Raw genomic sequence first — 13,514 nt, forward strand, 5'->3', positions numbered from 1 at the left:
ATACCAAAATGTATTTTTTTGCAGTATTTTTGTAGTACTTTTGGCAAGTTTTAGGGTACTTTTACCCCCTCAGTTCTCCTCCAGGCTCTTCCATTTCTGTTATATTTGTAGTATAATTGTAAAATATGTCATAGGACTGATACAGCTATTCATAGAAACCAAAATATGAAGTTATCATAAGCTTTGTCTAACAATAAATGGTCAGATATCAGCACAATTTCCAAAAAAAAACCCTCACTAAACACCTACAATATATAATCCATATATGTTTATCCTTTTGCAGTGTTTTTGTAGTACTTTTGGCAAGTTTTCGGGTACTTTTACCTCCTCAGTTCTCCTCCAGGCTCTTCCATTTCTGTTATATTTGTAGTATAATTGTAAAATATGTCATAGGACTTCTACAGCTATTCATAGACACCAAAATATGAAGTTATCATAAGCTTTGTCTAACAATAAATGGTCAGATATCAGCACAATTTCCAAGAAAACCCTCACTAAACACCTACAATATATAGTCCATATATGTTTATTCTTTTGCAGTATTTTTCTAGTATTTAAGTGAGTTTAAAGCCACTTAATACCTCCCCAATACTTCTTCAGGCTCTTCTACTTCTGTTATATTTGTAGTATAATTGTAAAATATGTCATAGGACTTCTACAGCTATTCATAGACACCAAAATATGAAGTTATCATAAGCTAAACTGACACAAAAAATGGTCAGATATCAGCACAATTTCCAAAAAAAACCCTCACTAAACACCTACAATATATAATCCATATATGTTTGTTCTTTTGCAGTATTTTTCTAGTACTTTTGGCAAGTTTTAGGGTACTTTTACCTCCTCAGTTCTCCTCCAGGCTCTTCCATTTCTGTTATATTTGTAGTATAATTGTAAAATATGTCATAGGACTGATACAGCTATTCATAGACACCAAAATATGAAGTTATCATAAGCTTTGTCTAACAATAAATGGTCAGATATCAGCACAATTTCCAAAAAAACCCTCACTAAACACCTACAATATATAATCCATATATGTTTATTCTTTTGCAGTGTTTTTGTAGTACTTTGAGTGAGTTTAAAGCCACTTAATACCTCCCCAATACTTCTTCAGGCTCTTCTACTTCTGTTATATTTGTAGTATAATTGTAAAATATGTCATAGGACTTATACAGCTATTCATAGACACCAAAATATGAAGTTATCATAAGCTTTGTTTGGCAATACAAAACCCCTAAACCGACACAATAAATGGTCAGATATCAGCACAATTTTCAAAAGAGAAAGCTCACAAATACTACATACTATTTCATTGGATTAGATCAACTAATCCTGAGAATATTTGACAAATTACTTCATTTCCGCACACAGACGTAGCCTGAAACAGCTGATTAGAGATTCAAATGGTAGGCAGTTTGAGCTGTGGGTGTAGCCTGCCTCAACCCGCAGCCATAAATTCTTGTATCAACACGAGACGACATGTTGGGTCAAAGTTTACACATGCAGCATAAATACACAGACTCCTAGTTGACTGTGTTGGTGCAGGCCGGTGCCAAGACTTCCGTCTTTGTCTCTGTCTCAGTCAGGGAAACACAACGTTATAATTTAACGTGACTTAACGTGATTTTGTGTCTTATTTTGGTCATATTGTGTCTTTTTTTGTGATTTTGTGTCTTTTTTTGGTGATTTTGTGTCTTTTTTTGGTGATTTTGTGTCTTTTTTTTGGTGATTTTGTGTCTTATTTTGGTAATTTTGTGTCTTTTTTTGTCATTTAATGTCTTTTTTTGTCATTTTGTGTCTTATTTTGGTGATTTTGTGTCTTTTTTTGGTGATTTTGTGTCTTATTTTGGTGATTTTGTGTCTTATTTTGGTCAGATTGTGTCTTTTTTGGTCATTTTGTGTCTTTTTTTGGTCATTTTGTGTCTTATTTTGTTCATTTTTGTGTCTTTTTTAGTCATTTAATGTCTTTTTTTTGTCATTTTGTGTCTTTTTTTTGTCATTTTGTGTCTTATTTTGGTCATTTTGTGTCTTATTTTGGTCATTTTGTGTCTTATTTTGGTCATATTGTGTCTTATTTTGGTCATATTGTGTCTTTTTTGGTGATTTTGTCTCTTTTTTTTGTCATTTTCTCTTTTTTTGGTCATTTTGTGTCTTATTTTGGTCATTTTGTGTCTTTTTTTGTCATTTTGTGTCTTATTTTGGTCATTTTGTGTCTTATTTTGGTCATTTTGTGTCTTTTTTTGTCATTTTGTGTCTTATTTTGGTCATTTTGTGTCTTATTTTGGTCTTTTTGTGTCATGTTGGGTCAAAGTTTACACATGCAGCATAAATACACAGACTCCCAGTTGACTGTGTTGGTGCGGGCCGGTGCCAAGACTTCCAGACATTCGTTTAATGTTCTAGCTTTGTCTCTGTCTCAGTCAGGGAAACACAACGTTATAATTTAACATGACTCTGCAAGGTTTTTCCTTGTAATAGTGTGTTTGTGTGTGTGAGTCAGAGTGAAGTATAATCCCACAGAAAGCCCTCAGATGATGCTGCCGTCACCTCAGGCCTCCAGGCGCTGGGCTGGGTGTGTGTTTGGGAATATTACCACACCTGTTTGAACTGATACTGACACAATAATCACTCAGTCAAGTCCTTTAACCCTCTCAACCAGGGGTGGGCAATTCATTTCCCCAAGGGGCCACATGACCAATACCACGAAGGTTGCAGGGGCCGGACCAAAACTCTGAACTAAATTCTGCTCAATATTAATGTAATCGCTTTATAAAATACAGTAAATTATCTGGTTTTGAGCTGCTACTGATAGGAACACATGTTATGATGAGACTGTTAATGTGGAGTAAATCAAATATAGCAGTAAAAAGTAGTAAATACTCCAATCACTATATCACTTTAATATTTATTTTAAACACAACTGCAAATGACCTTTAGCAAGGTTCATATTTATGTTTTTGTATTATATAGCTTGTTTTTCATGTTTGTACATTTTCAAGGTGTTTTACAATGTTGTGATGCTTTTATTTTGAAAAGGTGTCGTCCAGTGTAAAACGGGTGCTTTAATTTTGAAAGGTAGTGACAGGAAATAACCGGTAGAACGGTTAAATGAAAAAACGAACGGTCATTCCCAAGATATCTGTGGTCTTAGGTTGCTTCTCAAAGCATAACAGGGAGACTTTCAAAATAAAAGCGCATACAGATGAAGTTGGATGGCCCACAGATAAAGTGACATATCGATGTATCGCTACACACATAGACATATTTACTGCTGAACAAAACCAACCAGAAAGAAATCCACCTGTCAGAGCTGTTAATGCTCCTAGAAGAAGAAAAGAGGCTTAAACATGTTAAAAACACAGATCTGGGAGCTGGAGTTGCTCCGTCAGCTGTTGTTGTGTACGAAACTCCAGCATGTGATGTTGACAAGCTGCTGAGGTCACCAAGTTCCCATCAGATATCAAACGTGAAGAACAGTTTTCAACATGCAGGGAATTTATTGGAAATCGTGGAAAGCATTTGCAGGCAATCACTGGAAACGTGTGTGTGTGTGTGTGTGTGTGTGTGTGTGTGTGTGTGTGTGTGTGTGTGTGTGTGTGTGTGTGTGTGTGTGTGTGTGTGTGTGTGTGTGTGTGTGTGTGTGTGTGTGTGTGTGTGTGTGTGTGTGTGTGTGTGTGTGTGTGTGTGTGTGTGTGTGTGTGTGTGTGTGTGTGTGTGTGTGTGTGTGTGTGTGTGTGTGTGTGTGTGTGTGTGTGTGTGTGTGTGTGTGTGTGTGTGTGTGTGTGTGTGTGTGTGTGTGTGTGTGTGCAGCATTGCAGCGCTGCGGTTCTGCTCTGCATCCAAACAACAATCTGTGATTAATTTCTCTGGCATCTCCAGTTTGTTGTTTCCAAATTGTTTGTCTTCAGCCTCTCCCTCAGCTCTGGGAAATGCAGCCTAAATCAAAACGTCATCTCAAGCTCTGTTTTCATATACACTACTGGTCAAAAGTTTTAGAACACACCAACTTTTCCAGAATTTAATTGAAAATGATGCAGTTTAATGTCTCAGTGTACTCTGAAATTAATGCACATTTGCAACATTTAAAATTCTTTATTGAGCATGATAGTGTTTTGAAAGTAAAAAAAAGATTCAAAATCACATTTTATGTTGGACTAAAGGACTAAAAAAAGACACAAAATGACTAAAAAAGACACAAAATGACAAAAAAAGACACAAAATGACAAAAAAAATACACAAAATGACAAAAAAAGACACAAAATGACTAAAAAAGACATAAAATGACCAAAAAAAGACACAAAATGACCAAAAAAAGACACAAAATGATAAAAAAAAGACACCAAAAGACACAAAATGACTAAAAAAAGACACAAAATGACCAAAAAAGACACAAAATGACCAAAAAAAAGACACAAAATGACTTACAAAGACATGAAAAGAATTCAAAAATGGCCAAAATAGCCCAAGACTCCATAGAGTTAAGTTGTTAACCCATTTCTTGTTCCCTGAAAAAGGCCTACTTGTATAATTCTGAAATGTACATTATTTTTCAGTTTTGGTTCAGCTTACCTTTTTTTATTTACCTCTGGCAGTTCACCACTTACCTTTGGACCCTTTCAAGCTGTTCATTTGACTTGAACTGCTTGAATTTCAATAAAAAAATGGAAAAATTGGGCTGTTCTAAAACTTTTGACCGGTAGTGTATATGCGCTTTTATTTTGAAAGTCTCCCTGTTATGCTTTGAGAAGCAACCTTAGACCACAGATATCTTGGGAATGACCAACGTTCATAATTTAAAGATCACCACACAGTCTCTTTAAGTTAACTCATAAAAATAGTTTGCACTTAAAAACAGACCGTCTGTTCACTTTTAAGTGCCACATTGGATTTATTAATTTTATTAAAAAAGAATGGACTGTTTTTCATTCAAGTAAAAATAGATATTTATAAATTCCACATCAAAATAACTAAATGAATAGTACAAATAAAGTATTTTCAAATGAACAAACAAACTGAGGCTCGCATGTGTTCCTAGTTTGGAATTTATACTCAAATATTCAGTGACAAACATTAACTGAAAATCTGTTCACACAGAGCAGAGAGGAGAGGACAGGAGAGGCTGGAAACATGATAATACTTTCATATGTACAATATGTGGAGAAAACATTTTTTTCCCAATATTCATGACACTTGCAGGCACTTGGAAGGTGTTTATATATACATTTTATTTTATTAAAATAAGAAATAATTTATGCGAGAAATTCAACTTGCGTTTTTCCTTTTTTTCCTGATTTCTGTCATTCTAATTGTGTTTTTCTGCACAAAGACATGTTTGAGTTGTTCCCACTTCTAGCCATGATTGTGCTGATTCCACAGAGCTGCAGGTCTTAGAGATTTATAGATTTTATATATTGTAGTGAAATACAAGAACACAGAGAGGAGAATGTGAAAAGAGCATAAAACGTCCTGAAACGGCTTGTTGGGGTTTAGAGGGTTAAAGCAGTAGTTCTCAACCTTTTTGAGTCGCGACCCCCAATTTAACATGCATGTTGTCAGCGACCCCCACTCACTGAACACAATCTCACACACACAGTTCAGATCATACAAACTCAGTTGATACAACAAACTTTGGACAAATAATGAAGCACAAAATGACCAAAAAAAGACACAAAATGACCAAAAAAAGACACAAAATGACCAAAAAAGACATGAAATTACAAAAAAACGACACAAAATGACCAAAAAAAGACACAAAGTGACCAAAAAAAGACACAAAATGACCAAAAAAAGACACAAAATGACCAAAAAAGACATGAAATTACAAAAAAAGACACAAAATGACCAAAATAAGAAACAAAATGACAAAAAAAAGACACAAAATGACCAAAAAAGACACTATGACCAAAATAAGACACAAAATGACCAAAAAAAGACACAAAATTACAAAAAAAGACATTAAATGACCAAAAAAAGACACAAAATGACCAAAAAAGACATGGAATTACAAAAAAAGTTACAAAATGACCAAAAAAAAAGACACAAAATTACCAAAAAAGACACAAAATGACCAAAATAAGACAAAAAATGACCAAAATAAGACACAAAATGACCAAAATAAGACACAAAATGACCAAAAAAGACACAAAATGACCAAAAAAAGACACAAAATGACCAAAAAAAGACACAAAATGACCAAAATAAGACAAAAAATGACCAAAATAAGACAAAAAATGACCAAAAAAAGACACAAAATGACCAAAAAAAGACACAAAATGACCAAAAAAGACACAAAATGACCAAAAAAAGACACAAAATGACCAAAATAAGACACAAAATGACCAAAAAAAGACACAAAATGACCAAAAAAAGACACTAAATGACAAAAAAAAAGACACAAAATGACAAAAAAAGACACAAAATGACCAAAAAAGACACAATATGACCAAAATAAGACACAAAATGACCAAAAAAAGATACAAAATGACCAAAAAAAGACACAAAATGACCAAAAAAAGACACAAAATGACCAAAAAAAGACACAAAATGACCAAAATAAGACAAAAAATGACCAAAAAAAGACACAAAATGACCAAAAAAAGACACAAAATGACCAAAAAAGACACAAAATGACCAAAAAAAGACACAAAATAAGACACAAAATGACCAAAAAAAGACACAAAATGACCAAAAAAAGACACTAAATGACCAAAAAAAGACACAAAATGACAAAAAAAGACACAAAATGACCAAAAAAGACACAATATGACCAAAATAAGACACAAAATGACCAAAAAAAGATACAAAATGACCAAAAAAAGACACAAAATGACCAAAAAAAGACACAAAATGACCAAAAAAGACATGAAATTACAAAAAAAGACACAAAATGACCAAAATAAGAAACAAAATGACAAAAAAAAGACACAAAATGACCAAAAAAGACACAATATGACCAAAATAAGACACAAAATGACCAAAAAAAGATACAAAATGACCAAAAAAAGACACAAAATGACCAAAAAAAGACATAAAATGACCAAAAAAGACATGAAATTACAAAAAAAGACACAAAATGACCAAAATAAGACACAAAATGACCAAAAAAAGACACAAAATGACCAAAAAAGACATGAAATTACAAAAAAACGACACAAAATGACAAAAAGACATGAAATTACAAAAAAACGACACAAAATGACCAAAATAAGACACAAAATGACCAAAAAAGACATGAAATTACAAAAAAACAACACAAAATGACCAAAAAAAGACACAAAATGACAGATATTTTAGTGAAATACAAGAACACAGTGATTCAATGTAAAAAGAGCAAAAAACAGCCTGAAACTACCTGGGGTTCAGAGGGTTAAACCCTCTAATTTAACCCTCTGATCCCGTGTCTTGTAACCTTTGACCCCCCACGGTGCCAAACAAGAAACCCAACTGATGACTCTGGCTGAATAAAATCTGCTGCGGTGTGCATTTGACGTGTTTGAACGCTGCTCCAGCCTGCAGCTGCAGGGAAAAACAAACATCTGGAAGTGTTAAAGCTCCTGATGACTGGAGCAGAATCCCACTGCAGCCAATCACAGCCTCACTTCCTGCTTGCTCTCAGCCAATCAGGAAGCTGGACAGGACAGATGGGCCGTCCAGTTAGTTTCAGAGACAGAGAGAAGGAGAGAGTCGGGGGAGGAGTAGAAGAAGATAGAAAAGAAACTTATTGCGTTTTTTGAATAGCGAGTTTTGCTTTTTGCAACCGTGTAGTTTCTCTGGACGCTACAGGAAGTGAAGCTGACCTGGTTGTCAGTTTGGGGTTTGAAGAGAAACAGAGGAAAGGAGGTAGGAAATGATAAAATGCACACACATGCAGAAAAACTCAGTCCAGCTCAGAGAGAAAGAACCTTTTCTTTGTCTTTTATTTATTTATTTATTTGGAGGTTCAAGCGTTAATCTGCTGGTTCTTCATGCTTTGTATTATTATTATTCATCTTCATTGTTGTTTTTCATGGTTGTGTTTCTAAACTCTACGTCGCAGAGATCATCTGTCAATCAGTGTTGATAACATCCTCCTCCTGTTGACAAAATGACCAAAATAAGACACAAAATGACCAAAATAAGGCACAAAATGACCAAAATAAGGCAAAAAATGACCAAAATAAGGCAAAAAATGACCAAAATAAGGCAAAAAATGACCAAAAAAAGACACAAAATGACCAAGAAAGACATGAAATTACAAAAAAAGACACAAAATGACCAAAAAAAGACACCAAATGACCAAAAAAAGACACAAAATGACCAAAAAAAGACACAAAATGACCAAGAAAGACATGAAATTACAAAAAAAGACACAAAATGACCAAAATAAGACACAAAATGACCAAAAAAGACACAAAATGACCAAAAAAAGACACAAAATGACCAAAAAAAGACACAAAATGACCAAAAAAGACACAATATGACCAAAAAAAGACACGAAATGACCAAAAAAAGACACAAAATGACCAAAAAAAGAGCAGAACATCCTCCTCCTGTTGAGGTTTTCCTTGGCTGTAGTTTCTCTAGGTGGCGCTATTTTCTGTCTGCTCAGCCATGACAGTTCTTCAGTTCTTCTTCTGCTGTGTATTTCTTTAATTTTTGACAAAAAGATAAAATACAAAAAATCAGATAAACAATAGCAGTGCAAGCAGACAAAAATACAAGTGATGCAGATGCATATGAAGACCATAAAACAAGAATATTGTCTGACAATTTGTCTAAAAATATATAGAAAAATATTATTTTAGCACTTATTACTTTTTGTTGTTAAACTGATTTAAGTAGAGAATTAATTTAACAACAAAAAAGTAGATGAAAAATGGGCAAAAGGAGTTATTCTCTTCAAAAAGGTGAGACTGTTTTTTTTTAGAATATTACACAATAAAAAATTAGGTGAGAAATTGTTTCTACATCATGTTGTTGGTGACTTGGACTCGACTCAGACTCTTCTTTGGTGACTTGACTACATCCATAGACTGTATATAAATAATGGATGTAGTCACCGTGACGTCAGCGTTACACTCGTCGCCATCTTGTTTCTGATACAGGAAGCATGACCATATTTGGACTGTGGAGGAGGAGAGGGATCTGATCACTGACTACAGCCTCTCTACACCTCAACCTGACTGAGAGAAGCTGCTGCTAATTACTGTTAGCATTACCTGGAGCATTAACTGGGATGTTAGTTTTGGCTAGCAAAAAACAAAAACAAAATGTATCTTTCTTACCTCAGAAAACTGAGCAGCGACTCCTTGGAGTGTCTGTTAGTCCAACCAAACGCTGAACAAGACATTTAATGAACAAAACGTTCAAATAAACTGTCATTAAGTGAAAATACAGTGAAAGGGTCAAAGTTATGAGACCAAACTGCTAAACGTCCTCTTTTCTATCTATATAACGTTATATATAACTTTATTGACACGTTGCCGTGGATACGCATTGTTCTCGCCTTGTTAGTGACCTGTCAATCAAAGGTAGCCCCGCCCCAAATCATACGATTCTTTATCTTCTAATTTCTTCTAAATGGGGCCATTATTAGCACTATTAACATCAAATTGTCTTGAAGAAGATTTTTTACTAGTGATTGAGACCATAGTGTTGTCCTGAAAAAAAATTCTGAGGTAATAAATCAAGTGAGAAGTTTTCAAATTTAGCACTGAAATGAATGGGCAGATTTCTTTTGCAGCCAAACTTAGCGCCCCCTGCTGGAATTTTCAGTAGAATGCAGCTTAATGCACTTCCTGGTTGGCCTCCATGCTCAGACACAGACTACAACACACTCAGAAAGCAGCCCTATAAGAGTTCTGTTTTAAACTAAACTGTCTTAATTCAAAATAAAAAAGATATCAGATATTGAATTGAATTTATTTCTCATGCTGAACAACCTCTCAACAACCTTATGAACGAGAATACACAATTGCAGAAAATCCCAAAAAAGAAACTAAATGACCAAAAAAAAGACACAAAATGACCAAAAAAACACGAAATTACAAAAAAAAGACGAAATTACAAAAAAAGACACAAAATGACCAAAAAAGACACAAAATGACCAAAAAAAGACACAAAATGACAAAAAAGACACAAAATGACAATAAAAAAGACACAAAATGACCAAAAAAGACACAAAATGACCAAAAAGACACAAAAAAGACACAAAATGACCAAAAAAAGACATAAAATGACCAAAAAAGACACAAAATGACCAAAAAGACACAAAAAAAGACACAAAATGACCATAAAAAGACACAAAATGACCAAAAAAGACACGATATGACCAAAATACACTTTAATGCTAACTAAAACTGTTGCAAACTAAATAAAAAGTGCAGACAACAATGAAGCATGAGCTAACTATGTGACCACTGTTTCCTTATGTTTCTCCAGTTTCTAAATATGTAGCTGTATTTGACCATTACTTCATTCTAAATCCAGTTTGAGGTTGCCTCGGGTTACTTTTATTCATGGAAAGTGTCATCTGGACAGGAGAGTCTAGTCTGGAGCAGCCCAAGTATATTTTGGGCTGTTAGACCGGGAGGCAGGCAGAGAAAATATAGAAAATGAAGTTTGAAAATGGGAATAAAAGAGTCCAGGAATGGTGCATTAAATGCCTAACAGCGTCTCTTCCTCTTTCTCTTCTCAGGTCGTCCTGACAGACGTAAACCAGAGCATCGTCACAGGTAAGAGCTTTCTATTTCTGCTCTTTGTCTTTGACTTTTAACGTGACCCACATGGAGAGAGAGAGAGAGAGAGAGAGAGATTTCTGCCAACAGGGTTTGTTTGATGTTTAAATCCAGGTGGTTCAGAGATCTTTTGAAGTGGATTTGCTTGATCAGCGGTTCTGATTGTGTTTAACTCTCTGAACCCCAACAAGCCGTTTCAGGATGTCTTTTTTGGTCATTTTGTGTCTTTTTTTGGTCATTTTGTGTCTTTTTTTTGTCATTTTGTGTCTTTTTTTGATCATTTTGTGTCTTTTTTTGTCATTTTGTGTCTTTTTTTTGTCATTTTGTGTCTTTTTTGGTCATTTTGTGTCTTTTTTTTGGTCATTTTGTCTTTTTTTTTGTCATTTTGTGTCTTTTTCTTGTGTCTTTTTTGGTCATTTTGTGTCTTTTTTGGTCATTTTGTCTTTTTTTTGTCATTTTGTGTCTTTTTTTGATCATTTTGTGTCTTTTTTTTGTCATTTTGTGTCTTTTTTGGTCATTTTGTGTCTTTTTTTTGGTCATTTTGTCTTTTTTTTTGTCATTTTGTGTCTTTTTCTTGTGTCTTTTTTGGTCATTTTGTGTCTTTTTTGGTCATTTTGTGTCTTTTTTTTGGTCATTTTGTGTCTTTTTTTTTGTCATTGTGTGTCTTTTTTGGTCATTTTGTGTCTTTTTTTGGTCATTTTGTGTCTTTTTTTTGGTCATTTTGTCTTTTTTTTGTAATTTCGTGTCTTTTTTGGTCATTTTGTGTCTTTTTTTGGTCATTTAATGTCTTTTTTGGTCATTTTGTGTCTTTTTTTGGTCATTTTGTATCTTTTTTTGTCATTTTGTGTCTTTTTTTGGTCATTTTGTGTCTTATTTTGGGTCATATTGTGTCTTTTTTGGTCATTTTGTGTCTTTTTTTGTCATTTTGTGTCTTTTTTTGGTCATTTTGTGTCTTTTTTGGGTCATATTGTGTCTTTTTTGGGTCATATTGTGTCTTTTTTGGTCATTTTGTGTCTTTTTTTGGTCATTTTGTGTCTTTTTTTGGGTCATTTTGTGTCTTTTTTTGTCATTGTGTGTCTTATTTTGGGTCATATTGTGTCTTTTTTGGTCATTTTGTGTCTTTTTTTGGTCATTTTGTGTCTTATTTTGGGTCATATTGTGTCTTTTTTGCTCTTTTTCCGTTCTCCTCTCTGTGTCCTTGTGTTTCACTGCAATAGATAAAATCTCTATAAATCTCTAAGACCTGCAGCTCTGTGGAATCAGCACAATCATGGCTAGAAGTGGGAACAACTGTCTTTGTGCAGAAAAGTTTCAATGACATGATGATGTGTTCAAGGACCGACGGAAAGGTCAAACTCTGACGATAACGTCTGTTTCTACAGTTTCTCTCTACAATTAACGGTGAAAAAACAAAAACGACTTCTAAAAAACCTGCAGGAAACGTTTTCAGTTTCAGGACTATTTTCTGTCCTCCAGACTTACAGGAGCTACTTTTCTCCCTTTGGTCTCCGGCTCTGACACACTCCTGAAACTATGTTGGCTGTTGGCTGGTTGGCATGGCAACTAAGAAGAAGTCACAGAGTTTAAACAGTGTGTGTGTGTGTGTTAGTGTGTGTGTTAATGTGTGTGTGTGTGTGGTGTGTTAGTGTGTGTGTGTGTGTGGTGTGTGTGTTAATGTGTGTGTGTGTTAGTGTGTGTGTTAATGTGTGTGTGTGTGTGTGGTGTGTTAGTGTGTGTGTGTGTTAGTGTATGTGTGTGTGTGTGTGAGACAGTGTGTGTGTTAGTGTGTGTGTGTGTGTGTGTGTGTGTGTGTGTGTGTGTGTGTGTGTGTGTGTGTGTGTGTGTGTGTGTGTGTGTGTGTGTGTGTGTGTTAGTGTGTGTTAGTGTGTGTGTGTGTGTTAGTGTGTGTGTGTGCTAGTGTGTGTGTGTTAGTGTGTGTGTGTGTGTGTGTGTGTGTGTTAGTGTGTGTATGTGTGTGTGTGTGTGTGTTAATGTGTGTGTGTGTGTTAGTGTGTTAATGTGTGTGTGTGTGTGTGTTAGTGTGTTAGTGTGTGTGTGTGCTAGTGTGTGTGTGTTAGTGTGTGTGTGTGTGTTAGTGTGTTAATGTGTGTTAATGTGTGTGTGTTAGTGTGTTTGTGTGTGTGTTAGTGTGTTAATGTGTGTTAGTGTTAGTGTGTGTGTGTGTGTGTGTGTGTTAGTGTTAGTGTTAGTGTGTGTGTGTGTGTGTGTGTGTTAGTGTTTGTGATAGTGTGTGTGTGTGTGTGTGTGTGTGTGTGTGTTAGTGTGTGTGTGTGTTTGTGTGTGTGTTAGTGTGTGTGTGTGTGTGTGTGTGTGTGTGTGTGTGTGTGTGTGTGTGTCAGAGCCTCAGTTTGAGTTTATTTCACTTAAAAGAGAAACTAAAGCGAAGAAGGTTGTGAAACATCTAAAAGCCCCTAAAACACTAAAAAACAGCAGATTGCTCATATTAGTCTGTATTTAATTATTTTTGACTATTTTTTTTTTTTTGCAATTTGTGGTGTTAAAGTTAATATTCAATAAAATCAGCTTTCATGTGTTTTGCAGAGACTTTCCTCATTAGTTTCCTCATTTTTTTGCAGGTTTGAGGATTTATTTTCAGCTCTTCTTCTTCACCAGAACATGTGTTTTAAAGCTGTTCTGCTGTCAAAGACGGCTGCGATTTAAAATAAATAAATAAATAAATGTAGGACAAATTCCAACATCAATGATGTTTTAGCCAAGCAAAGCTTTTCACAATAAGTGTGACTTAACACTTCCTGCAGCTGCTTCAAATTAAAA

The 13,514-nt window shown here is 34.6% G+C and overlaps 1 protein-coding gene across 1 annotated transcript in view; it reads left to right on the forward strand.

The window, feature by feature from the left end:
- LOC131989106 (SH3 domain-containing protein 19-like) overlaps window positions 1-13,514 on the forward strand; it is a 48,901-nt gene that overhangs the window by 2,358 nt on the left and 33,029 nt on the right. The window contains exon 2 of the mRNA XM_059354288.1: window positions 10,679-10,715. Within this exon, the coding sequence (XP_059210271.1) occupies window positions 10,679-10,715 (37 nt within the window). The remainder of the gene's footprint in view (window positions 1-10,678; window positions 10,716-13,514) is intronic.

The sequence above is a fragment of the Centropristis striata genome, chromosome 17 (genome assembly GCF_030273125.1).
Source record: "Centropristis striata isolate RG_2023a ecotype Rhode Island chromosome 17, C.striata_1.0, whole genome shotgun sequence".
In the NCBI taxonomy this organism is placed as follows: domain Eukaryota; kingdom Metazoa; phylum Chordata; class Actinopteri; order Perciformes; family Serranidae; genus Centropristis; species Centropristis striata.